This window comes from Genypterus blacodes, unplaced genomic scaffold (assembly GCF_046128005.1).
Source record: "Genypterus blacodes isolate CSIRO-AG114 ecotype Tasmania unplaced genomic scaffold, CSIRO-AGI_Gbla_v1 ptg000019l_1, whole genome shotgun sequence".
In the NCBI taxonomy this organism is placed as follows: domain Eukaryota; kingdom Metazoa; phylum Chordata; class Actinopteri; order Ophidiiformes; family Ophidiidae; genus Genypterus; species Genypterus blacodes.
In genome coordinates this window covers 1,589,119-1,617,079 of record NW_027466832.1, presented here as the reverse complement: position 1 = coordinate 1,617,079, position 27,961 = coordinate 1,589,119, and the positions used below count along the sequence as shown (strand labels likewise).

The 27,961-nt window shown below is 40.0% G+C and overlaps 1 protein-coding gene across 2 annotated transcripts; it reads left to right on the top strand.

The window, feature by feature from the left end:
- The first annotated feature begins 178 nt into the window (after positions 1-178).
- kdm4aa (lysine (K)-specific demethylase 4A, genome duplicate a) lies at positions 179-27,022 on the top strand. Of its 2 annotated transcripts, none has more exons than XM_076141579.1 (22): positions 179-292; positions 1,031-1,197; positions 1,672-1,847; positions 2,046-2,160; positions 4,539-4,732; positions 5,845-5,894; positions 6,016-6,119; positions 6,225-6,362; positions 6,789-7,000; positions 7,375-7,544; positions 7,783-8,153; positions 8,922-9,018; positions 16,501-16,682; positions 17,939-18,143; positions 18,449-18,525; positions 18,894-18,949; positions 19,629-19,737; positions 20,438-20,626; positions 20,888-21,058; positions 22,648-22,767; positions 25,256-25,348; positions 25,430-27,022. In XM_076141579.1, exons 2-22 carry the CDS (start codon positions 1,060-1,062, stop codon positions 25,568-25,570), a joined length of 3,108 nt encoding a protein of 1,035 aa, XP_075997694.1. In that variant the 5' UTR covers positions 179-292; positions 1,031-1,059; the 3' UTR covers positions 25,571-27,022. The 2 variants fall into 2 exon arrangements, with proteins under 2 accessions (XP_075997694.1, XP_075997693.1); XM_076141578.1 differs by having other exon boundaries at positions 8,919-9,018.
- The last annotated feature ends 939 nt before the right edge of the window (positions 27,023-27,961 follow it).

Here is a 27,961-nt window from a genome sequence, read left to right as displayed (position 1 = left end):
CCCTCCTCACCACAACCGTAACACTTGACCAGAGAGGACGTGGCGAACAAGGTGTTATTAAAATCAACCACTCTGACAATGAATCGATGGTTAAATCCCTCAGATTTATTGTTAAGATTCATGAAAAGCTGCACCCCCCCCGCCCCCCCCGCCCATGTAAACAAACACACACTGGGCATGCGTCACTGGAGTAATGGAGGACTGTCCTTTCTGTCTGTACTAATGATGTCTGTATTTATCTTCTGCCAGTGCAAATCTGAGGAAAAATCGACTCGTCTGCATTTTGGAATATGTAAGTCTACCATTGACTCTTCACCATGAGTTTGTTTGCACCAATCTGGGAGGACCAACAACTTCGTGGACGACAAACTAATGGCAAGCAACAAGCCATTTGTGCTAGTGTGCTAGCTGAGAGCTGAGGCAGCTGTCAGTTCTGTCACTTCAGCGTTGCTTCTCTTTTGACCTAATGGTTCCTCGCTTTGACGGACGACTCCCATTCTCTATTATAATTAGTTGTTTACTTATGATTGTGTGGTCGTGCCAGAGTTACTGCTGGCAACACTTTTATTTCCTGAGACGCAGCACAGTGTATTTTGGAGGTAGCATGCTAGGTGGCTAAAGAGCTAACAGGGCTTTCATCGGGCCGTTTTTAACAGACGTTGCATTCAGCCAACCACAGACCTAAAATCTGATTTAATCGGTTTTGCGCAATCATAATTGGGCGTGGGTAGGTCCCAAGTGTTGCTACTATCATGATCTGTGAAGTTAGTTCGTTCTGTTGGCTGACGGTTGTTGTCACTGAAACGATCGTTTACTGATACACATACTGATTGTTATTAAAAGTTCTAAAAGCAGATAGATATTGATTAAATACATGGTAAGTATCATACTCTCTTAACGCAAGTGATTTAGTCTTAGACTTGTGCAGAGTAAAAAAGATTTTACTTGATTTACTTGAACTCGGTACGATTTTAACCATTTAGATTTTGTAATAATTTATCTGATCTTATCTGATCTTTTCTTAAATCAGAGGGTTGTCGTCAGAATAACAGCGGCAGGATGAGCACAGACACAGCAACTCATAGTGTTGGCTCCAGGATCATGACCTTTACCCCCTCCAAGGAGGAGTTTAAGGACTTCAGCTGCTACATTGCCCACATAGAGTCACAAGGAGCACACAAAACAGGGATGGCGAAGGTAAGTTTGGTCTTTATTTCGTTTATCTTTATTTTTAAATTATGTGTTTTACTTTTTCAGACATAAATTATGTCTGAAAAAGTAGTGTTCTATCTCACATTCATCAGTTTCAACTTATTTCCGACAAAATGTATTCTTTTTGTGTAGTTTTTCTATTCTAACAGTACCAAGACTTTTAACCATGTTCGTATGCCTATTTATTGATTGTGCCATCTTAAATATGAAATTATATAGTGATCATTTAAGACTGACACTATTATATTTCTAATGTTATAATTGGATGATACTTTTGTAAGACACTTTTCACAACTACATATTACAACATTGTTGTATTAATTGGAAAGCCTTTAGTAATGCAGATTGAATCTAGGTAAACCACATTTTGTGTAAGTTAGTCTGGTTTTTAGTGTTATTGTATTGCCATAACCACTGACACTGACAGGAATATGTTTGTCTTCTGTTCTTCTCTTCCAGGTTATTCCACCCAAAGGCTGGAAGCCGAGGCCAACATATGATGATATCGATGACCTAGTGATCCCTGCTCCCATTCAACAGGTTGTGACTGGCCAGTCTGGTCTCTTCACACAGTACAACATCCAGAAGAAGCCAATGACAGTCCACGAGTTCCGCAAGACCTCAAACTTGGACAAGTCAGTGTCCTTATAATAAAGAAGAGTGTTATGTCTGGAGCAATGTTCTTTACTAACACACATGTCAATTAATTCAGATTCAGAGTATACCGTTTTGCCTATTGAAAAGCTCTTTCTCAGGAAAGTAAGGTAATATTAGGTTTGTTTAACAACTGAAACCTTACTTTGCATTTGTTGTGTTCACATTTCTCACTTTAGGTTCTGTCATCCTCGATATATGGACTTTGAAGAGCTGGAGAGGAAGTTCTGGAAGAACCTGACCTTTAACCCACCTCTGTATGGGGCTGATGTCAGTGGAACTCTGTATGATTCAGTAAGTGATGAGCTATGGTGTAAAACAGGCTGTGGCACTATCACAATCATTTTAAACCAATATCCAAGCATCCATTATTCCACCACTTATCTGGTTTCTGGGTCACGGAAGGAGCACTCTAAGTTGTCCAGATGTTCCTTTATAATCTTGGCAGCATTGGTGATTTATTCAAATTTCATTTGTGGTTTTTACTTGATTTATGCTGGGTATTATTAATGATGAAGAGTCTATCCAAACATACAGACTGAACCAGTGAAAAACTAATGTTTCAAGTCAAACTAACTTGTCAAATAGGTGGGAAAAGGCCTATTCTATTCAAAGGAATGGTCAGTCTGTGACAAACACAATATACAACTGCTCAGAATTGATCATTAAAACTGATAAACAACAACAAATATATGAAGATGGTAGCGAAGCAGTAAACACCTGTTGATTATATTGCCAAAAAATCAAATGTAAACATGTCATCAATGAAATGTTAATTTCATCTTTATTTACTGTATATAGTGCCAAATCACAACAAAAGTTATCTTAAAGAACTTTTCACATAGAGTTTTTTTAAAGAGACCCAACATTCCCCTAAGAGCAACCACTTGGCGACAGCTGCAAAAAAAAAACTCAAATGTGAAGAAAACTCAAGCAGAAGCGGGCTCTATGTGGGCTGCCATCTGCCTTGACTGGTTGGGTTGAGAGAGGAGAGAAAATGAAAGAAAGAGAGAAAGACACAGAGTGGCACAGCAACAACAGCGTTGCTGACTTCCGTTCAGGCGCTGTCCAAGCGGCTGCCTGCAACAGTTAGTGTCTTACAGTACTCTCTTACAGTAATTTCCTTCGGGATAATAAACTTTCATCTCATCTTATCTTATCTTAGCAGTAATAGAAATATGACTTATGATATTTATAAGAGTAGAATACATGAGTTTCAAGCACAACAGGGTCTTCGAAACATGAGGTGATAGAGAAAACCCCCGATGGTACATGAATACACCTCTCTACAGATAGACAGGTGAGGAGGAGAGAAGAGCTCAGTGCTCCTCCTCTTAACACAACAAAGGTGTCTGACCCTGGACAGAATCTGGAAGATGGTTCCACAAGAGAGGAACCTGATAGCTCTGCCTCCCATTCTCCTTTTGGAGATATTATAAACCCCAAGTAAGCCTGAATTCTGGTAGCGCAGCATTCTAGTAGGGTAATAGTGTACTATGAGCTCTATGAGATATGATGGAGCCTGACCACCAAGAGCTTTGAAAGTAAGGAGGAGAGGAATTTTAAATTCTACTCTGGAATTTACCAGTGCTGCAAACAGGATTAATATGATCTCTTTTCCTAGTTTTTGTCAGTAGACATGCAGCTGCATTCTGGACTAGATGGAGAGTCTTTAGACACTTATAAGGGCAGCCTGATAATAATGAATTGCAATAATCCAGCTGAGAGGTAACAAATTTGTGGACATATTGTGCCTGATTTTTGCAACGTTATGTAGGTGGAAAAAAAGGCGGTCATTGAAACCTGTTATATGTGGGAGAGATATCAGGAGATATCCTGATCATAATGCTGAGGTTCGTTATGGTGGTGCTGGAGGCCAGGGTAATGTCATTTACAGTGGCTACATCATTAGATAATGTGTTTCTAAGGCGTTTGGGGCCAACCACTGTTAGCTGCCCAAGCATTCAAATGAGGAAATGAAAAGAACCAATAGTCCAGAGTGAATCTGCAGAAACCAATTTTCCTTTCTTAGTACAATGCTCACGGATCTGCTCCTACCATCCGTCATCCAACAACTTCACACACAGACTGACAACCTTATATACCAGTGTCTATCACATACCACGTTATGAGGTGAACCAAACCATTACCAAAAATATACCCAATAAATATTTTCACACCAAAATAAAATAGAATAAATACCTTGCTTAAGAACATGCATTTTCCCAGCAGCATCAAACTCCCCCCTGACCCACTTCTTCCTCACTGTTGCCCTTCCCAAACTAATAATAAGTATGCAAGCCCTCGACAAAGTCTTTGCACATATTGTGTTCTCACGTGGACGACAAGGTGAAACAGCCCTACATCCCCCGCTGTGAAACACCTGGCTCTGGTGGTCTGCAACAACCAACAATCAATATCTAAAACATAATATTAATCCCAATGAATTTGTTAAAATCCCACCTGCACATTTATGACATGTAAATCTGTGCAGCACTCAAGCAATACCCGCATGTTATTATTTAGTGGACTAGTAACGGCGGATCGTCGTTACAGCACAATAACATCAGTTTTGTCACAGTTAAGTAGAAGAAAATTGTAGCTTCAATCAAAAGAAATCCGCAGTCTTATAAATTTGTCATCTCTTCTTTCTCTCCTTGCCTCCTTCACAGGATGTGAGTGAGTGGAACATTGGCCATCTGAACACAATTCTGGACACCGTGCAGAATGAGAGTGGAATCAAGATCAAAGGAGTGAACACACCGTACCTCTACTTTGGGATGTGGAAGAGTGCTTTTGCCTGGCATACGGAGGACATGGATCTATACAGCATCAACTACCTTCATTTTGGAGAGCCAAAGTCGTGGTACAGTCAATAATGAACCTCCATCGTTTTTCATTTTTCTTTTTCTTCTTTCATAATTAACACTTTGGCAGCAACTAGTACCTTAACGTTCATGCAGTACATTTATTTGTTGCAGTAACCAATATTTAAGCTGTCAATTTAAGCTGTCATCTTAAATATAGACAAATGGGGATGTGTCATTACAACAATACGGCCATTGCAGTTGTTATAAGCCGTGACAACTGCAATAAGCACAGTGGACTGTGCCAGGTAGTTCTCTACATTGAATACACGGGTTTCACAGAATAGACCTGCAGGTGGCAGGAAGTAGTCAGGTTCATGCATGCGCAGAGGAGAATACATTTATTTTCTCTTATTGTCTTACATGTGTTCAATAAGAATAAGAATGACATCTAAGTTTTTATCACTCAATTTATTTACATGAAAAGTTGTGATCTGATCTCTCACACATTCTTGAGGAGCATGCCATTCTGATCTGTGTGTCAACAACACAAACCCCACACTGCACTCGTCTGAGACTAAGACAAAGACACAATCTTACAGCACAAGAGCTTTTGCAGCTTCATTTGCTCCTGTATATGCAGCAGCTCTTTAACATGCCACTTTGCATTGGCTTTCACTTGAGATACAGCACTGTCTGTAATGTTACACAGGTGTGCTCATTAACATGGGAAGCTTTATGAATGTATAGAAACTATTGTGCTGCATATTTAGCATTCCATTTTATGAATTATCCTCTGCTCTAATTATGCCCACCTATCCTGAACTAGACACCTGGAAACTGCCTATTGGATTAAATATAGTATTTCTGTATTGAGGATTTGTTTTAGACATATGCATATCCTTGAGCTTTGATTATGGGAATATTACAAAAAGATGACATTTTACTTTTAAATGTAAATGTTGCTTTTGTTCATAATTACTGATAAATCGATTAGGTCCAACGTCATGGACATCATTTTATTGTAATCTCCTACAATCAATACTCATCAATAACACTGCAATATATCCTATATCTGTGAGGTTAGTATTATCTACTTTGAATGAATCTATTTTCAATTTAAGATTGTTGTGCTTGGTGGATATATTTTTGTTCCTGTGATCCATCTCAGGTACGTCGTCCCACCGGAACACGGGAAACGTCTGGAAAGACTTGCCAAAGGTATACGATCATTTGTGTTTTTCTTACCAGAAAACAGATTCAACTGTTTCTGTTTCATGTGCAAACACATGCACGTCAACAGAATATTTTAAATAGATGGCATCAATAACTGTGCTTCCAGGTTTCTTTCCAGGAAATGCTCAGAGCTGTGAAGCTTTCTTGCGCCACAAGATGACTTTAATATCACCCTCTATCCTGAAAAAATATGGCATACCGTTTGAGAAGGTGAGGTTCTTTGCATTTTAAATTGATAATGTTTTGTGGAGAATGTAGGTTCTTCAGGTACTTGCCCCAAATAATAAAGTGTTTTAATCGTTATTTGGCCTTCAGGTTACACAGGAGGCTGGGGAGTTCATTGTGACATTTCCTTTTGGCTACCATGCTGGTTTCAATCATGGCTTCAACTGTGCTGAGTCTACCAACTTTGCCACACAGCGATGGATTGATTATGGCAAACAAGCAACACTGGTACACACAACCTTAGTTTTTCTTCTTCTTCTTCTTCTTCTTCTTCTTCTTCTTCTTCTTCTTCTTCTTCTTCTTCTTCTTCTTCTTCTTCTTCTTCTTCTTCTTCTTCTTCTTCTTCTTCTTCTTCTTCTTCTTCTTCTTCTTCTTCTTCTTCTTCTTCTTCTTCTTCTTCTTCTTCTTCTTCTTCTTGCAGCAGTTTTACCACAGCCTATATGGTTTATTATTTGTTGTTCTTCATAATGTCACATTATGACTTTTAAGTAGGTAGAAATTACTAAAATTCACTGATATAGTGGCACAGCAATTATTGACTCTTCATGCAATGCACAATATGAATGAACAACATACTGATCATTGGACGGGATGGGAATGAAAATGTATTCTTTGTGATGGCTATGACCAATATGTTCTCCATTTTTCTTTAAGTGTTCTTGCCGCCAGGATATGGTGAAGATCTCTATGGATGTGTTTGTGCGCAAGTTTCAGCCAGATCGTTATAAGCTTTGGAAAGCAGGCAAAGACAACACTCCCATTGACCATTCCAAGCCCACACCGGAGGCTGCAGAGTTTCCCAAAGGAGAGCAGACTGAGTCAATAATGGATAGTACCGGCAATATTGTAGTTAAGGAGCCTTTGAGGTATGTGGTCATTAGCTGCATGGACTTTGATCGATTAATCATTTTGAAAAATTATGTTAATCCATATCCTACACAATCAGTTACACACAGCTTCTTTCATATGATCTTTCATATCCAACATATGACACTTAACTGTGTGGTTTGAAATCGGCTTTGCCTAGATAACTGTAAATGCCGATTGAAAGAAAAACTCAAATGTACTCAAACATTACATTGCTATAAAAAGGTCCAGCTTCTGTTCTTTTGGCTATGTTAGTAAATGGCTGGAATGAATCTGTAAACTGTTGAATTTTCGAGGCATGGTTATGTCATTTTAGGTGTAAGGGCTGAGCCTCCAGGAACACATTCTAATGCTAGTATATCCCATGTATCAGTCTAAACCCTCATACTCTTCGGACTGGGACTAAGCGTCATCATGAAGCTGTAACAGCCCCTGAAGATGGCAGTCCTGAGCTGAGCGTTATGGAAACTGAAGAGGTGGAACAGAAGAAAGTCAAGCTCACTCACAAGCCTCCTAAAAAAGTCCCAACCAGTCCTGACAAAGGTACTTTACTTTTTGATTAGATGAATTATAGCCAGTACCAGTAAATCAGTCACAAAGGTCAAGTCAAGTTGTAAGTCAAGTTGTATGCCATGTTTCTTTCCCTCTTTTGCTTCAACTTGAAATGATTGGTTATTTGTCTGGTTGTTGTTTGATGTTAATCTGTAAAAAATCATGACCCTTACCTATAAGTAGTTTTAGTATGTATAAAAGCTTTACCAAGGCCTTACTCTTCCTTCAGAGACACTGAAAATCGATCCAGAGCCCAAGAAAGAGAGGGACGCCAAGTCTCAAACGAAGTTGAAAGCCAGTGGTAAGAAGGCTTGCAACAGACGAAGCCCATCGAAAAGAGAGAAAAATGGCACTGCTGAGCCTGTTGAAAGCAAGGTGGTGGCGCCATGCTCTGAAAGGAAGGTCGGAATGGACGAACCTCATGTGTCAAGCAGCTCCAGCCCAGCTCACAAGGTTTTCCATAGAACGCTGAGCCCTGCTGATGTTCTGCATGTTCACAGCTATGCTAAAGGAGACTATGCGGAGGGAGAAGCCCCAACCAAGGAGAGGAAGAGTGACAACAGTGACAATGAGACGGAGAAAGATAATGCAAATACACAGGTTAGCAGAGCAGGGTGCGGCCACATACTTAACACATTACAAGTAATGAAGATATGGGCCACACCAAGGATTTTGCATGTTTTAAACCATTCACCACAAACTGCATAATGTTCTGTTTCTTCATAGCATTTTCCAGAACACATAAAATAGGGATTATTAAAATAGGATTATATTTGTGTCAGTACAAACAACTTTCAGAGACAAATTTATTTGAGATGTGAAATTCCATTTCCATGAACAGCTCACTGCCTTTATGCCATTGTTCTGTAACTGTAGTGCTGTGCTGCAGTGATGAACGGGAAAACACTTCTGCTTTTGAGGACATTTAAGAACTGTTCTGCGCCAACTGCATTCATTTAGGAACTGACAAAATTGAATACAAAAGAAAACAGTAAGAAAACATGGTACCAGTGAAAAGGATGTGAATTAGATCAGCTTTAAAAAGAATGCATCTCTTAGCAGCACACAAAAAGCTCATTTGCAAATGTATTACCACACGGCAGTAACACAGCTTAGTCACAAAATAAAGGTGACAACCTGTCACTGCCACTGGTGAATCCATCTACAGCTTATTTCAATTTAAGTCAAATTGATTTTCACAAAAATGTGTCAAGCACAATGGATCACTTGGAAGGAGAGAAACCACAATAAAAACATACAGTTTAACTAGACAATTAGAATAGACAATTTGTAAGTAATGGGTTAGAGATGCCAAAGACTCATCCAGAGTGGATATTGTTGTTGACAAAAGCTGTTTCTCTCCAGCAGGGAGCAGACAAGTTGGTTGGAGAGGCAGAACCACAGAGTGATCTTGGGCAGCTTCCAGGTCATCACCCACTCATAAAGGAAGGCACAAGCGATGAAGGTGTGTCAGAACAACTTTTGTTTGTTTTGTGTATTGTTAGGAGCAGAGTGCAAACTATGAAGTGAAATGCATCATTTAAATATATATTTAAAAAAAAAAAGGAAAACTGGGATCACAGAAGCAGATAGATAGATAGATAGATAGATAGATAGCTTTGATGATCCAAAGACTATTATACTACTATACTATACAAGGACTATTCATTTGCAGCTTACCTATGGCTGAGGATGGTATAGCTGTCATCTTGGAATCGGTAGCTGATTTACACAGCGTGTAGTTAAACAAGACATAGAACCCTGTAGTGGTCCTGATGTGAAGGTTGGCTCTTTGCATGGTATGTTGCGGCCATCAGTGTATGTAAACCATTTTGATAAAAGCGCTTCACAAGTACAGAATTATTTGGTCTATCTGAGATATATCATACACATTCTTAAATAATTATTTAAAGAATCATTTGAGGAATGTATTTGAAAACAATTCTTGAAAAAAATCTTACGACTATTTTAGACTATTATTCCAAACATTTTTTGGATAATTCTTTAGCAGGCCATTCCGAAGAATGGTTTGATACCAATTACATGTCTCTAAGGCAAATTTCCGGGACAAGTTCAAAGAACCCCCGTTTTTACAAATTCCAAAAGCCGTGGCCCATGCCGATGGTATCATATCTATTGATCGCACCTGTTGATATAGTTTATTGAGATAGGAACGCTCCAATTTGCAAGTTAGAAACCATTACATGTTCAGATCAATAACATGGCCATTTTATTATTGTCAAGTGTGATTTTTCTCACATGCTAGATCTTATGCTCCATCACCCTGTCTCCGAATTTCACATTTGCACATTGCACTGTTTAGGCTGCAAAATCCATTTAGGGCAATTCTGGCAGATGAAAAAAATAAATAATAATAATACAATCCCGAGCAAAAACAACAGGGTTCCAGCACTTCGTGCTTGGACCCCTAACAAACAGAGGTCAGTATAGGACAGCTAGAAAGCTAATAAGTTAAATAAATATGATAGACAGCAGTGCTAAATAATAAGTAGACATTGTTACATTCTTAAGTGACGACTGTTACATTCTCTTAAGTGACTCCTGTCTAAATTTAATAACCTGATGGCAGAAGGGATAAGATTTGGAGTAACGATTAGTTCTCCTCAGAGGTGCTTGATACCGACAGCCTGAAGGCACCAATGAGAACTCCTGAGACATAACATGAAGAGGTTGACTGTTAATATTCTTTGCTGTCTTACCCACTGGATTCTCCCAGAGGGAACACAAGTCTCTTTGTTTGACTCCAGTAATCTTGGAGCAGATCTTGAAAATGTTGTTCAGGGTGTTCCTGTTCTTAATGGTAAGGCCATTGAACCAACAAGAAAAGGTTTAAAGACTTTCTATAAAAGAACAAAAGGTTTTTTCAGATCTTCTTGCTGACATTCAAGGAGTCAGAGAACTTCTTCCTTGTCCAAGATTTTGGCTTTTAAAGGAAAACAAGTACAGTAGTCTGTTCTACAGAGACGACCTGCAGGAGGGGTACCAATACACAGCCCTGAAGCGAGCCATTGTTAGAGGCCACACATGTTGGAAATTTGTCCATTTACAATAACCTGCTGGATCCTTTCAGTGAGAATTTAAAATCAGCAAGAAAAGCTGATCTTGGAGATTATGAAATGAAATGAAAGGCAAGACTCTCAATCAGGATTTGAGGCTGCATTTTGTTAAACACAGAAGAAAAGTCTGCTAATATAAGTCTTGCATCTTCTTCTTTTCCTTTTGGCTGCTCCCTTCAGGGGTCACCACAGCAAGTCATCCGTCTCCATCCACCCCTATCCTCTGCATCCTCTTCTCTTACACCAACTAACCCAGTGCTTCTCAAATAGGCTTTCACGCCAACATGTAGTTCTCAAATAGGTGTAATAATGAGAGTAAATGGCAGGTAGTGTTCCATTTACTCTCATTGTTAGAGTTAGGGATATGAAGCACCGAACATCCGCACACACACACACACACAAACACAACACAGAGCCGAAGCCAGCATAGAAGACACAATGGAAAAATACTTAACAGGGATGAAAGAAAGGCAGAGAGAGACGGAGATAATGACAAAGACAATAGTATCCCGAAAGCCAAGACGAGGAAATATGACGAAGCATATGTAAGCGATTGGCTTCACTGTGACAACGGTGGGAGACGAGAAAGACCGGCGTGTTTATTGTGTGTAAAAACGTTGGCAGCGGACAGCATGAAGCCAAATAAATTAAGGCGTCACTTGAACACCTCACACCCCAACCACGCATGAGAAACACTGAACTAACCTCATATCCTCCTTCACTACATCCATATATCTCCTCTTTGGTCTTCCTCTAGGCCTCCTGCCTGGCAGTTCCCACCTTACCATCCTTTCCCAATAAATTCACTATCCCTCCTCTGTACATGTACAAACATCTAACATGTGCCGTCCCTCTTATGTACTCATTCCTGATCCTATCCATCCTTGTCACTCCCAAAGAGAACCTCAACATTTTCATTTCTGCTACCTCTAACTCTGCCTCCTGTCCCTTCCTCAGTGCCACTGTCCACAAACCATGCAACATCGCTGGTCTCACCACTGTCTTGTACACCTTTCCTTTCATTCTTGCTGATACTCTTGTCACACATCACTCCTGACACTTTTCTCCACCCGTTCTAACCTGCTTGCACACGTTTCTTCACCTCTTTTCCACACTCTCCGTTGCTCTGGACTGTTGACTTAAAATCCTCCACCTTCTTTATCTTTTCTCCCTGTAACCTCACTGTTCCACTTGTGTCCCTCTCATTCACACACATGTACTCTGTCCTATTGCGGCTGCATGAGCACCAGATTTTTCTAAATGTTTATACAACGTGACCAGTATAAAACATATAGTCTCCTCCACACCTTTGTCTGGCAGGTAAGCGAATTGCAGGGGATCATCCTTAATAAAGGACACAAAATCCTTTGCAATCATCAACATTTTTCATTACCATTGACTTAAGTGCCACAGGTGTGAGTTTCTTTAATTTGGGAATGGGTATGATGGTTGACATCTTCCAGATTGTTGGAATCTGGCCCCAATCAGCACATATTTGGGAGTCCCCACTGATCTGGTCGGCACACTTATCCAGACTACGCCCACAGATGACCTTGGTAATGAGCAGTTTTCCTGAGCTTAACCGTCTAAATAAGGCTGTGACACAAGCATAATTTAATTTTGGGGTTTGAGAGACTTCCTACAAAGAGACATTTTTAATGAAGTCAGACCTTTCAAAGTACGAGAAGGAGTTAAAAGTGTCTTGAAAGTGTCATCCACTCCATTCACACTAATTTTATGGTCACAGTGTCTTGGTCAATGGTGGCCATATTCTTGATACCTTGTCAGGCTGCTCCAAGGTGTCCACTGCTGCACTGTGCTTCAATGTTTTCCTTATACTTACAGTATAATAAGTATCATTTTATTTGGCCTTCCTTATTTCATTTTGTACTTCCTTGTCTCAGTCCTGATTATTGAACCAGGTGAAGGCCAGTAGGCAGTTGTCCTTCGCCTCGTTTCTGAATATGGCCAAGGCTTCGAGGTCATCCAACTTGTTGAGGATAGATGTGCTTTACAGAGCAAAACTGAAGGGAGAGCAGTCAGCTTACGGTGGTCATGCAGGCTCAAGTTCTTCAGTCTCTGACATATTCCACATGTTCCAGTTGTGGACCGGAGTGACAGGAAAGCAAGCAGTTACGGCGGTCATGAAGGCTCAAGTTCTTCAGTCCCCAACATATTCCAGGAGTGACGTCTGTGCACACTGTGGAGCGCACCGGAAGTTTCAGTTCAAAAAGATTCAACTGCCTTAATCTGCATTCTGGTTATATGAATAAAATGTTTGAACCATGCTGAACCATGACGCTGCCCACTGTTGGAACTTGAAGTGTCTTGAAAATCTTGCCTTTTTGGTCAAATGAAATTATTTCCTCTTCTAGCTTTTGTGAGATCTCCTTTCTATGATTTTCCTGATGTAGCACAGTGTAGCACACTATTGTCTTGAATTAACAAGGTCATATCGTGCTACTGCCACCTACTGGGCAGGTCAGTCAGTACACATGGTTGAATTATTTCGCCAGTCACTACATTGCAGGCACAGATGCACAACCATGGCAAGCTATTTGCAGTAACTAAATAATATATTTTTTAGACTAAGTGAAGTTGGATCATTTCCGGCACAGTGGTTGAAAATCACTGCACTAAAGTAACATTTTCTTTGAAGGTTAATTCGTTATCAATTGTGACACCCAAGTTCCTGGCAGACATTTTGGGATGGATCTGAGAGGAGTCAAGCTGGATGCTGATTTGTTGTTATATGCAAGCATTGGCAGAGATAAAAAAGGAGCTCAGTCTTTGATAGGTTGAGGTGCTGGTCCTTCATCAAGACTGAAATATTCAAGGCATGCTGATATCCATGCCAAGGCAGGAAGGACACAAGGAGTTGTGAAAGTGAATGGGACTTACTGTGCCACCTTGCTGCCATCTTGACAAAGCACTCCAGGATGCTTTGCGAATTGCGTTTTCGTGCATAGCATTTGTACTGCTGTGAAAAGGCATTTCTGTTTTGCAGATCTTACAGAGCACTATATTATCTGTCAAAAACAGGGCTTGGACTTTAAAGTCAAGTGGGCAGGACCAGTCATAGCATAGGAACCTATAATTGGCTGTAAATGAAAATGTTTACATTTAATCATTTGACTAAACATTATGAACAACCTGAGTTCTTACGGAAAACAAGTGCGATTTCAACAATAAACAATCACTGGATAATATATCCAGTATATAAAAAACAACTTGTCAAGATCTAGTAATTATTATAAATTTACATAAATGTTCACATGTGTAGTAATGTGAACTGAACCAACTCACAAGCCATAGATGAATCTTAAAAAAAGTCGAGTTTAATTCCACGTGGACAGATACATTTGCTTTCGCTATTCAATCTATTCACGGACTTCAAAAACAAACAGGAAATTGCTTCAGAAATTAGAGCCTCTAACAAATTTACGAAATACATCTTACCATGGCTCCACTGTGGCTTAGTGGTTAACACATTTGCTTCACAGTAAGAAGCTTGTGGGTTAGGTTCCCGATTACAGCTTTTCTGTTTGGAGTTGTGTGTCAACAGTTGTCTTTCAGTTTTTTCCGGTTTCCAGTTTTTCAGCCGTTATTGCGATGTGTTGACGTGGGTTTATGCAAATTGGCGTATTTCCACAGTCGATTACGTCGACGCGTCCCCCAGCCTTAGAGGGGGAGAAGCAGGTCAGTTTGCGCTGGGCTTGCGAGCCGCACTCAGCCGGCAAAGAGCCGTATGCGGCTTGTGAACTTCATGCTTGGTGGTCGGGGACACAAAGTGCTGCCGCGTTGACAACGCGTTCCGCGATGCTTTCATTTTAGACTGTAGGCAACTTTTTTTTTGCTGCAGCTTGTTCTCTGGTTGCGTGCACGCTTCTACCTGGCGCAGCCATCTTACGTCATTATGACGTGTCGGCGCGCGGTTATGCAAATCGATGTATTAACGTAGTCGAGTAGTCGGTTTACGTTGACGCGTCACCCCACCCCTACTCTTGTTAAACACGTTCATTAAGGTAGTTGCCTCCTCTAATGGTGCTAGATCCTCTGCCTGCTAAACTTGTTGTAGATCTTTTCCTGTCACCTGGTGCTTTATTATATAATATTTTAAATAAGTCACTCTCCACAGCGGTTGTTTTCTGCTGCATTTCAAACAGCTGAGATCAAACCGCTAACCTTCCAGCCATCCAAAACAACTATAGGCCTATTTTGAACCCTCTTTTCGTTTACAAATTCCCTGAGCCTTTAGTAGACTACAAGATATAGAACAATCTCATCGCTAACAATTTATTTGAGCCTTATGTATCTGGTTTTAAGCTGTTTCATAGCATTGAATAAAATAGCAACCAACCGCTAAGAGCATAACTAGAGCTAGAGTAGAAGTGCAATAAGTTAGGTACTATGATGAATGAGAAAAAAAGGACAAATTAGAAATGAAAGATTAGAAAACAAGAGCACCAGAAGAGCTAGGACAGAGTAGGTGATGTCCTAAGAGGGAGGATCCGGGTAGTATTATTAATTATGTAGTCCTTTCTGCTTACTCCAGTGTTCTTATCCTCCTCGAACTAAGTGATGCTGTTGCTCACAATATTTTATCACTTAGAAAACTACAAAGGCACTCGTAACCTGGCTTTTTCATGGTTCAGATCTTACTTAACAAATAGCTTCCATACTGTATCGTAAAATGATGCCAACTCGCCTCCATACCAGGTAAAGTTTTGAATTCACAGGGTTCACTTGGCCCAATACTTATTTCAATTTACATGCCTCCATTTGGAAATCAGATTTTCAGGTTTGGCATAGAGGAAACTCCGCTGTATGCCTCCAATTAAAGGGTCTCCAACCAAGAGAAGAACTAATCTCAGGTTCAAAGAAGCAGAGATGGACACTTTCAGAACATCTCAGTAATTTTTGGTAGTTGTCCTGTTGGGCATTCCAACAATAAAAAAGTAAAAGTATTTCAAATGTAACCAAGCTGCTGATAAACAGGGTGTGAACATGCTCTCTTTCTGCAAGAGAGGGATCACCTGGCCCAGGTTTGGGGTAGGCTTAGTCAAGCCTTAGCCCAACCTTAGTTGATCATTGGTAGTGTGAGTATAATCAGAGGAAATGGCATAGCTTTTACTAGTGTCCCCATTTCGACTGTCCCACCATCTTTTATTATTTGGCGTAAATGCTCTCTCCTTCGCTCCTACTAACCATCCCACCGGCATGTGGGGCCGCTGCACTCTGAGTGTAGGCCCTTGGCTTTTTTCCAGTTCTCCTGGCTGCTGTGCTGTCTCCATGCTAGGAGGCTCGACCCTGCAGGCCGTTGAGTGGGTCAACTAAAATCCATCCACCATCCTGCCGCACACGGACACGCACACATCATACTATCTACCTGGGCTCCTCTCAGCCACTCTTGATTGTTGCTCGTTGCTCTCTGATGGCTTCAAGGACAAATGTTACAAGCAGACTTAGTGGAGAGTTTGGGCAAGGTTTGTTGAGTGAGGCGGTTAAAAAAGAGCAAAGTGTGCCTGTTGCCTCATTGTGGTTAACTGTGAGGTAAACTCATTATGAGGGTGCATGATAGCTGAGACCTCATCGGATGGCTGAGGTCGGTGTGGGGGCCTAACCTGAGGTTTCTCCTGAAGAGACAACAGGTAGAAGAGTAGAATGGGAATGTTTTAGTGTGAAGCTGTGAAACTGAAGTCTATCAAAATGTTTGGACTCTAAGAATGAAACCATCAGAGCCAATTTACAAGCCAGAAAAGTAAGGAACCCCTATTGACTGGCATTGATGAAAATGTAAATTAATGTAATATGTAATATGTCTGTAATATTCTCCTCTGACTTTGTTGCTTTGGCTGTTTGTGCCTCAGAGGTGCCAGAACAGGTGCCGGTAGAGGAGGGGGGTCTGGAAGGTGAGGGCTGGGCCAAACCCCTGGCTCATCTGTGGCAGAGCAGACCTCCCAACTTTAAGAAGGAGAGGGAGTACAACCAGCGTGTAGGCTCCAAGCCGCCATACTGCTCAATCTGCTTGCTGTTCCACACGTACCAGCAGGTGAGTGGCAATGAAGGCTAACAAGCAGCATTATCTCCAGGCTTGTGAAGTACAGACAGAATTGACAACAGATTAGTAATTTACCAAAGTTGATTTCTACAAGGCTCTTTGAAGGAGAGCATGCTTTGTCTCTACTGTAGCCTAGGAGGGTGGTAGATATGCAATTATAGCAGTGTTACAGCACAACTGGTAAATAAGAACCTTATATATCAGCATGCTAGCATGGGAGTTCTAGCAGTAGAAATAAGATAAGCAACATTAAAGTAACACACAATTGCACATTTTTCTACTATCACATTACATTACAAATGTGAAGAAAATATTTTACCATGTCACTGAAGATTACATTTAGACTGTATTGGCAGCTCTTTCATGTCAAATTTTGTCTTGAGGATATACCCTATTATGTTAGTGGATTTCCTAGTTTTTGTACAATTACAAATCTACAGTATATAACAGATAAGTTAGACGTTAAGTTAACCCAAATTATTATTATAGAATTTCAGGCTTACTCTCAGCTTGCAAGCATTTAGTTGCTTTATTTGGCAAGAGACACCAATAGGGACAAATGGATAGATGGAAGGACAAGCAGATAAAACTGTAATTCAGTAATATCACACCAATCCAATCCTCTGCATTTGCACGGCTACAGTCAAGTCTGGAAAATCACTGTTAACTTTCCACGATTTTTCTTTGTACACGGCCCAAATATTCTCAGGTAAGATGTTTTGTAGATTGTCTTTTTTTAATAATCATATCTGTTAGTTTTTGTAAGCAATCAATAACATAATATTGTGTTACTCAGAAAATGACAATAGACTTTATATAAATTTTAAAAAAGGCAGTCCCCTGGTTATGAGCCAGTTTCATACAGTCTTCATTTAACTTTATATGTAAGTGGAAACAGTTATATATGGTTCACATCTAGTGTCAATTTTTCAAACATAATGCACACAACAATGTTTATGCTTGATACTGTTGCCTCTGGCCAACGGACTGCTGAAAATGGTGTTTTGAGCGTAATTCACACGGACTCAAAGTAGTCTAGCCTGTTTGTTAGTACGACCCACATACGTGAGTACCGGATGTGCATAAGTCAGGCGTTCGTATCTGCCTGTATTGAAAATCTTGCATTACAAAGCTAATGATAATAAATTATTAAGGTCTTTCAGAAATGTCAGTAATTATGTAACATACTATTTACTATTTTAATACTATGTTAGCAATTAAGTTTCTTTGTCTTGTCCTGCACTCAGACTGAATGTGCGATCAGTGTAGGCAGTCCTGTGATGGTAGCTGGTGGATGGATGAGGACGAAGCCTCTCATCCCAGAGATGTGTTTCACAACCACCACAGAGGAAAACTCTCAGTGCAAGGAGCAGCCCCGCACACCACATCTGGAGGACGATGGAACCAGCCTCCTCATCAGCTGCTCCCAGTGCAGCGTCCGTGTTCACACTAGTTAGTGCTATGACATTCTTTACTCAGAATATTTGTTCCAGTAATGTAAAGATGGCTGCATTTTTTTATTTGAAAGATGGTTCAAATAATTTTAATCCTGCTGTTAACCAAGTAGCTACTTGCAGATAAATTTCATCACTCTCTTGTTAGCTTGTTAAATTCTATAGTCATAGTCATAGAATGGGACAGCCACTAAAACTGCAGTTGCTAAACAATACTTTATTGACTTTTGGACTGTACTCTTCAAGTATCAGAATGTGTCGGCATGTGAGATGTCAAGTTCTATGAATCTGTGTTTCCTGCAGGCTGCTATGGTGTAGATCCAGGCAGTGTGAGCAAGGAGTGGAACTGTGCACGCTGCAAGGCCAATGCACTGACTGAGGTCAGTGTATATTTACCCAGCATGAGCCATTGTTAAATGGGATCCTTTATGGCAGGGGTGGGGAACCTCCGGCCCACGAGCCGATCCGGCCCGCGATTCGCCCTTACCCGGCCCATGATTCGGCCCGCCCGGCCCGCGATTCGGCCGCGAGACAGACCGGCAGATCGCTGCGCAAATTCCCCCCCCCCCCCCACACACACACACACACACACACACACACACACACACACACACACACACACACACACACACACACACACACACACCCTCCCCCTCAACAAAAGTTTTCAGTTCAATCCTGTGTGAAAAGTGGTGTGTTTGCAGGGTGTGTATTCTGACATTTGATTGATGATGTCTTCCCTTTGCAGAATTGCTGCTTGTGTTCTCTGAGAGGCGGAGCCTTGCAGAAAGCCAATAACAATAAGTACGTTAGTACAGAATCTCAAGGAAACCCGATGGAAAAACAGAGTGACTAACCAATTTTTTTTTGCTGCCATCTTTGTTGTTTCACTTACTCTATTTTTTTAACTAAGTATGGCAGTAATTACAAATCTATTTTGAGCTGTTTCAACAAAAGGGAGTGTAAAAATATAATCCCATTAGTACTTTTGGATGAAAGCCATAGCTGTCATTGTTACCATGTCTGTTTTTCTGGAATCATAGTATACTCTTGTTGTAACATTTGATATTTGCACACAATAGAGCTTGATGCTTAGAGTTAAAAAGATTTATTTCCTCAGCTGGAACATTGCAAAGAGCTCTTTGAAATATAAGGAGGTGTTGAAGGTGAGATGACAGGGCTTATACAAGGTCATTCAGTATTAGTAAAGAAAAAGTAAAGTAGACATTAGTTGTAGTAGGATTTCAAGGGGATTTAACAGCATATTGATACAGGAACATATGACACAAAGGATGGTTACTTGTCAATATGAGTCTATAAACTTTTTGGAAAGCATCTGTGAACATGTTACTCATATTTAGCAATGATCAGTTGTTAGGCCAACTAATTTGAGATCAGTAATGAAGTCATGTTGACTAATATTTTTTGCAGCCAAACAGCAAGATGTGAATGTGTGTAAATAGTGGTGTTGTTTGTGTTTTAGGTGGGTGCATGTGATGTGTGCGGTGGCTGTACTTGAGGCTCGCTTTGTTAACAACACTGAAAGAAATCCAGTGGATTTAAGTGGAATACCTTTGCAGAGGTTTAAACTGGTGAGTTCAATATTTTATTTGATATGCGTTATATATAGTTATTATTGGTACAGTTCATCAGACAGAATAGTTATCACCTGACAAAAACATGTTCCAAGGTTCATCAAGTCCAAAGTATTAATAATTGATTTAACACTTTTGTGGTGAATTATATCATAAATCATATGTTCGAAACTACTGTACCTACTTTTGAAATTTCCCCCCAGATCCCCTTCATTTGTGCATCTGTGAACACGGTAATTCAGTGGTTCCCAAACTTTTTCTTTCGTGCCCCCTTATATAGATCCAAAGTTTTTCGCGCCCTCCCCCCTTTTTTTGTTAGTTTACACATTTTGATCTGCTAAGAAAGTGATACCGTGTGAACACAAGTCTAGTCTAGGGCCAAGTGTAGACATTATTCCCTGAATCGGAACTAAGCAAATTAACTACAGGTCTGAATACATACCTACAATATAACTGATCTTTCCAGTAGAATTGGTGTGTCACTTTTGTCGACAAAAATATGTGAACATATTAAAGAATTCAGTGACAGACAAACTAAATAACGAATGGGTGAAGGCAAATACATAACCTCCTTACCAGAGCACCAGGTGCACTCATACTGCAACCAAAAGACCCAGAATGAGGACACACTTGAGACACATACAGCTAAGACACACAGTGGCACACGCCTGAGTTTATGTATTTTAATCCCTGGCAGAAATGTTACTACTGTAAGAAGCGGATGAAGAAGGCATCTGGGTGCTGTGTGCAGTGCTCTCATGGCCGGTGTCCCACTGCCTACCACCCCACCTGTGCTCAGGCTGCCGGAGTACTGATGCAGCCTGATGAATGGCCCTTTGTTGTCCATGTTACCTGCTGTCGACACAAAGGCCCCACTCAGATCGAGGTAAGGAACTGATGAGGATCTGGTAACCTCTTTGCGGACCTCTTACTGTTGGAATTTCACACACTTGTGACTAGATGCACTTGTTTTCTCTCTCCCTATTTGTTTCTCTCTCACTGTTTGTTTCTGCACAAGTATTTTTTTTTTTTTGTGGGGGGGGGGGATTCTCTCATTACACAGCTTTTTTGCTGTGCATTTTTGATTCATTGTCTTTTGAGACCCAGACAGGTTTTAGTTATCATTAGTTTTTTCTTTCTTTCACAGCGCAATAAAGCAGCCATGCATGAGTTGACTGTGGGACAGAAGGTGATATGCAAACACAAGAATGGACGCTATTACCAATGTGATGTGGTGCAGCTTTCCAAGGAGACGTTCTATGAAGTCAACTTTGATGATGGTTCTTTCAGTGACAATCTCTTCCCTGAGGATATTGCGGTATGTTTTCATAGTTCATCTCAATCATGTCATTTAAATTAAATGGGTTTAATTTTTTACAACCAATATATTTTGTTGAGATTTGAGGGTGTTTTTTGCATTTGAATTGGCCTTTTTAGCCTTGCATGGCTTAGTTGAGTTACGGATGCTCATACTGAGCAAAATAGTTCATACAAGGCATATAGAATTTCACAGGGAGTTCGTAATGTGCATGTCTGAGTTGATATTCAATATGTCAATATTGAAGACTACTGAATTAGCCACAGTAATAACAAAATAAGCTTACTGCAGTTAATGACGGTAGACATTTTGACATTCATGATTAGGATAACATAGCAATACTATCTAACTATCCAATGTTGAGGCAGCTATTCATAATTTGAAAGATTTGGTAGAGCATTTAGATTCACTCGGATTTAAAGTAGTTAAACTGCAGCCAAGCTACTCTTTTAATAAATAAAGTTATTAAGTCAATTAGGTACACTACAATCTCCTTTGTAGCTAAGGACATTGAAGGTACTTGAAGAGGCAAAATTAAATATTCATGCTGTTTTACTCTCACAACAAATAAGCTAAATAAGTTGTAAATGTTTTGAAATAATATGAAAATCTGTATTTCTTCAGGCAATGTATGTCTTAATGATTACAGTATGATCTTTAAAATGTGTAAACCAAGAGTACACACAGATTCCTATGTCTGATGTCTGATAGAAGATAAAAGATAACAAGAATTAACCATTTTATTATTATCATTTCAAATCAGTTGATTGATTTTAATTATTGGAATAATTGTCTAATGTGAAGTGAATATGTTTCTGTAGACTACATTTTCCATAAGGCTAAGAAAGGTGACTGGGGAGAGTGATGCATGCTGGGTTATGTTCAGGAGAGTAGTGATATGGGTAGCAGCGTTTATGAGATTCCAGTGTGAGTTATGAATGAATTTTGGCTAACAGATTGTCATTGACTCCACCTTACATAACATGTTGGGTTGGAGCTTTTGCAAAGGTACACAGCTACTTGTCGAAGTTAGTTAAGTTAGAGCTACATTGTTTTGAAAATAGCTTAGCTACTGTCAATCTACTGACAGCTTGAATGAGTCAGTAACATCAAAACTTGAAGCTAGCTAATCCCTAACATGGCAAATTTCTTAAAAAAAATCTACTTCAATCTCAATTGGACATTTCAGCACTCCTCAAACTGCATACCAATATTCAAAGATTCACTTTGCCAGGCATTGAGAAGAAGATTTGATAATGGAGAATTTACAATTTACAAAGTGTCCACGAAGGCTCTCTGCATTACACTGTAAAGAAAGTTAATAAAGTTTCTGCTGTAGTTGTGTTGTGGGGGAGGCAGTAGCTCAGTGGGTAGAGCTTCCGCTTGGGAATCGGAGCGTCGCCGGTTCGGGTCCCTGCCGAGGTGCCCCTGAGCAAGGCACCGAACCCTCAATTTCACCCCCCTCTGCGAAGGGTGGTAGTGTAATGCAATGTAAGTCGCTTTGGATAAAAAGCGTCTGCCAAATGCTCGTAATGTAATGTAATGTAATGTTGCTCAGAACTATAAAAAGTGTGTGTTTTGTCTGACAGAGCAGAGACTGTGCCCACCTTGGGCCCCCACCCCAGGGTGAAGTGGTTCAGGTGAGATGGACAGATGGCCTAGTCTACGGGGCCAAATTTGTGGCAGCTCATGTGACTCAAATGTACCTGGTAAGAATGTCACAAGTATACTAGTACAAAAACGATTTCTAACCTGAGTTATGGCTGGCAACTTGGAAATCAAGGCCAAAATAACCCTTCTCATAACATTACTATTTGGAGTATTCCTTTTTGTGGATAATGTAGCTTGACCTACAGTGGACCTGGAAGAATTTAGAGGTAATAAATACTTTAGAACTTAGCATTAGCTTAACGGGTAAGTTACTGTCATACATGAACTTTGTGTCCAATCAGTGCAAAGCTCATGGTTGGTGGAACCGAGTCCAGTGGACACTAAGGAAGAAAGAAGACATCGAGACAATACATTAGTTTTGAGTATCAAGGCTACAAATTGCGACAATAGGAAAAGATGTGCTCTGATGGAGGTAAACAACCAAATGTTCACAAACAATTTCTCCTGTCAAGATGCATCAGGCAAGCTTGGCTAAGTATTTGTAATATTTTTGAGCCTACACACATTATCAACAAACTCTTTTTCAGAGCATATCCAGTACAGAAACTGAGCTGTATTGGTTTATTGAGTCTCTAGCTTTCTCACTGCAAACGAACCACACCGTGGAGAAATTTCATGCGGGACGAGGCCACTCTCTCCATGTGGTCTCGGATCGGTTGATTTGGTCCGGACACGAGCAGAATTTAGGTGGTCACAAACAGTATGCCCACACGAACTGACCCAGGGGGGGTAAGTGAACCCAGTTTCGGAATAAGGGCTCCAAAAGGGCTGGATTTGGTTTGTTTGCTTTGGTATGATTAGGGGAAAGTTGTTCATAAACAATCCTTGATTGGATTCATGTTCACATAATATTTATAAGCGCTCTGAGACTTGCAAACAAATGGCGCGTGCTGTCAAATCCGGGTGCGGTTTTCACATATGCCGCAAAAATGGACGTCACTGAAGGCCTAGGTGTGAAATGCACAGCCCGCCACTGGAGACTAGGGATAGCTGACAGTGACTTGCATGCCTTTGTTCCTCTGTATAATCCCACTGGAAGTTCCTATTGCACACCCAGCCATTCGTGGAGAGGGAATCTCTCATGGAATTGCCTCTCCCGAGGTTTCTTCCTTTTTTCCTTATACATCGAGGTTTTCTCTGGAGTATTTCCCTGTCTTCCTTGAGAGCTTTGGGCTGGGTTGGGAATTGTCCTGATATTGTGGGTCTGTAAAGCCCTTTGAGACATTTTATGTGATATTGGGCTATAGAAATAAACTTGACTTGACTTGACTTGACTTGACTTGCTCAAATCATATATATAAATATAAATGATGGCTAAGTTTTGTAATTTAATTTGCTTGTTAGTGTAGAAATGTATCTTTTCGGGATTATTCTGGATTTGGATCTGGATATATAAATGGATTTAAATACAAGTGTCATTTACCCTTAGACAATTTCCTCTGCTGCACTCTTTTCCAGTATTATTACATACTGTATTGTAAAAGCATAAATCTTGAAACTAATCTAATACTTGAACAGCTTTGTGTCTATATTTTCTGTAAATCACTGTAATCAGCTGAATTTAAATTTCATAGTTTCAAAGGGCCTCCATACAGATCACCTACAATTGCCAAACTTCACAATGGAAACTGTATTATCTGTTTAATTTCTACAATCTTAAAAGCCTAACACAGCAAAACACATTGATCAGCCACTGAGCAACAGCTTAGCTTTCTGGACATATTGAAACTGAAGTCGCCATGCCTTAGTATTGGTTTTGAATGTACTGTTACAGTTGGAAAACAATAGTCAAATCTCTCAAATGTTCCTCCAAAAAATGTTGTTCACAGCAGCTCCAACTGCTTTCTCCGAATTTAGTTTAATCCACATATTTCTATCAATCAATCTTTAAATTTGGATTTGATCGTAGATCTTTGATACTGTCGACATCATCTTAAATGTAATGCTGCTTGTATCCTAATGATTTATCTATCATAATAACATATTAACTATTTATCTCCAACAACCCTGTTATAAACAACCCTACTGTACAAGTCATCGGCCCGGGTCACAGATATCACTGTCACTTTTCAGCTGAAGTGTGGGTCAATGTGTCTAACTACTGTTAGGCATTGTAATTTTAATTCTGAACCTAAATAGATGGGCCTGCTGTACTCTCCCAGTTGGCTTGGGTTGTTTTTTAGGAATACCCCCCAATATTCATATTTGGAACACATTGGGCTATTCCCAAAATAACACTTTGTGCACGTAAAGGTAAAACACTTTCCATCCCTGCAGAGACCTAGGTTCACTCCTCGGTAGCATTTACTACAGGCAAAATTGATTTTGTTGTAGCTGGGAAGCCTGCAGACGATTTTAATCCTTGTCATTGCTCCAGTGACTCCTACTGGTGGGGAAACGGGGGACTTTTCTAATTGTTTTATGCAGTGTTAATACAATGGCTTAATTCACTTATTTATTTATTTAAACAACATTTTACTTCATGCATTATCCAGAAAGACATTGACAAGATGTAATATTATGCAGGTGGAATTTGAGGATGGCTCACAGCTCACAGCCAAAAGAGATGATGTGTACTCCTTGGATGAAGAACTCCCCAAGAGAGTCAAATCCAGATTGGTGAGTATAACCAAGACTTGAGACTTAACATAAAACATAAACAACATAAACTTGACCTGGAGTGTTCTGCTCTCTTTGCAGTCAAAAGCATCAGACATGCGATTTGATGGGATCTTCGAGGAGAAGGAGATCATCCAGGAATCAAAGAGGCAGAGAGTGATCAACTCCCGCTACAGGGGTGATTACATAGAACCTGTGATTTACAGAGCCATCATGGAGTAGCTGCTCATTATCTGCTCATCAACGTACGACCAGCACTGACAGACTGCAACTTTGCTCACTGAACCTTAAGCTAGTCGCAGACTGCAGCTCCAGATGACGACCTTCAGGACCCACATTGGAATATTTTGTAAAATTATGGGTTGGGTGAATATTTTTTTTATGAAACTGCAACAAAGCAAACAGCAGTATTTTGTTATGTTTTCACATTTTTTTATAGGAAGAAAGCTCAACACCGCAGTGCTGTACACTGATTCACAGCCTCCTTTGTACAGAATAACAGTGGAAATAACAGTTTTCCTGAGTGTTTTTCAGGAAAGTAGCATGACACCAATTCAGAAAGAAAAGGCTGGCATAACAAGTAGCTTCTCTCAGTCCAGTAACAGTGCCCTTTACTCAACATTTCTTTTAACTCCATTTTAAATATCTGTTAAAAGAACAAAATCGGTAGTTGTTTTTATTTCGCTTTTGCTATTAGTCAAATCTACTGATCAACTTGTCTGAGCCAGACACTCTCAAGTTCAGATGCTCTCTTTGGTTTGGTTTTTGACCATTTAACAGAAACACTGTCACTCTTATCACTGGGTGTATCTAGAAATGCAGAAAGGTTTGGCGATATCTGCATTGAGCCCTCTAACAGTAGCTCAATCCTATGAAGTTGAATGGATGGAAAATGATGGTGACTTCTTAATTTGAGTACCCCAAACTAAGTTCTATTTACCTCCATTTGGATGACAGCAGAAGTTTCAGTGGTGGTTAATTTATAACCAGGTTGAATGAAAGTTGATTATGTATGTTCTGTTTTTTCTACATAAATGAAATTTTAATAATCCATTCAGATTTTTATGAGCTTTGTCTATCCTGTTGGTTCTTTACTCTTCAACTTAGAGTTGTGCGTTGCACTTATATTTATGTCCATTTTGAGAGAATGGTTGAATAGTTGCGTGCTGTCATTTGTAATTTGTTTAAAAGATTAGAATAATAATTGTATATTTGTAAGATTATGGATTGTGCATTGTGTCTTTTCCTCTTTGCCACAATGAACTTATTACTTGGAGGAGGTGGTCTTCAGGAGACCAGGGTTTGCCTTTAATTTGTTCTTGTTGTCATAAGAGATGGATACATTTATTGTTGGTTACTTACTTACAGGAGTTTTCTTTTTCCTCAGTTCAGTGGAGAATGGGATTTATATTGTTCTAAATTTATGAGCAGAGAAGCACATGACAAGGTTGAATTTTCTATTCTATTTTATTGCATTATTTTGTAACATGAACTCTGTTTATTTTCACTGAAACCTGTGAGCTCTAAATGTTACATAGTCTATTTTAAGATGTTATCTGTTAACCCAGAAAGCATTGTGTGGCCTTGTCTTTCCCTGAAGATAAATCATTTCCAGAGTTCAAACATTTTGTAACAGTCATGTTTGTTTCAGTAAAAACAAAATGGTGCACAAGTGTTTTCTGAATCTTAATATGCATAGTTTCTTTAGTCATTAATGCCGACGTGGATTACTTTGTTGTCAAAAACCTTTCATAGTGATGATACTCGGATGAGGCAGTTGGAGGCAACCAAATTGAGTTTGGCAGGGGTCTGGCTGGAAAGATGTGTCAGCGTCGATCAGTTTTCTCTGGCCCCCTCCCTGCAAAGGGTAATAATGAACACTTTAGTTGGCTGATGTTCTTGAACCGCTGGCTTAGTTTTTGTCGACACTTGTCCTCCTGGGGCAAACCTGGCCTGCTGAAAAGTGGTGGCCTCCACTCTAATGCTTCTAGAGCCCACCTGTCAAAAAACATAGATTATGCACTGAATTCACTCTCTAGTGTAGAGCATTGAAGTTTCTAGTATCAATTGACTGAGACAGAGCTGAGAGGCTTCATCATTCATTCATACATGAGTGATGCATCACAAGGTGAAGTGAATACAAACACCACCTTTTTCTTAGAGCAAACAGATTCTAATATCAGTGTGTGTGAGGGCGAGTGCTGGAGCCCATTTCCTGTCAACATTTCCTGCTGTTGTAAAATCCTGGCTGCTTATGTAACTATGTGACCAGCTCTCTCCACTCTCATAATGATTTTAAAGGTCAGTTAATATATACCATAGGATAGAATATTTAATCCCACATAATTCCCCCCTTTGGCCATTCCAGTATCACCAAAATGATTATGTGCACACTTGGCTGGAACCAATCAACCAGTGATGGGCAAAAAACCTAGCATCAGTACGCTAGGAAAATTCCCCCACGACCCTCTTGCCTTAATCATGGGCGATCCCACTGAGACCCGAGCCTTTGTTTGGTGTGCATTTTTTATTTCTCCTATCTATATGGGATTAGTAGGACCTAAGAAGTACAATAACTAAACTTTGTCTTTGTACAGGAAGTAGTTTTTGCAA

What these genes read in the sequence shown, in the direction of transcription:
- kdm4aa (XM_076141578.1), top strand. Translation starts at nt 1,060, where the DNA reads ATGAGCACAGACACAGCAACTCATAGTGTTGGCTCCAGGATCATGACC. An exon ending in AAGATAATGCAAATACACAG is followed by an intron (nt 8,154 to 8,918) that starts GTTAGCAGAGCA and finishes GTTTCTCTCCAG; the next exon opens with CAGGGAGCAGACAAGTTGGT. An exon ending in AGGCCAATGCACTGACTGAG is followed by an intron (nt 18,526 to 18,893) that starts GTCAGTGTATAT and finishes TTCCCTTTGCAG; the next exon opens with AATTGCTGCTTGTGTTCTCT.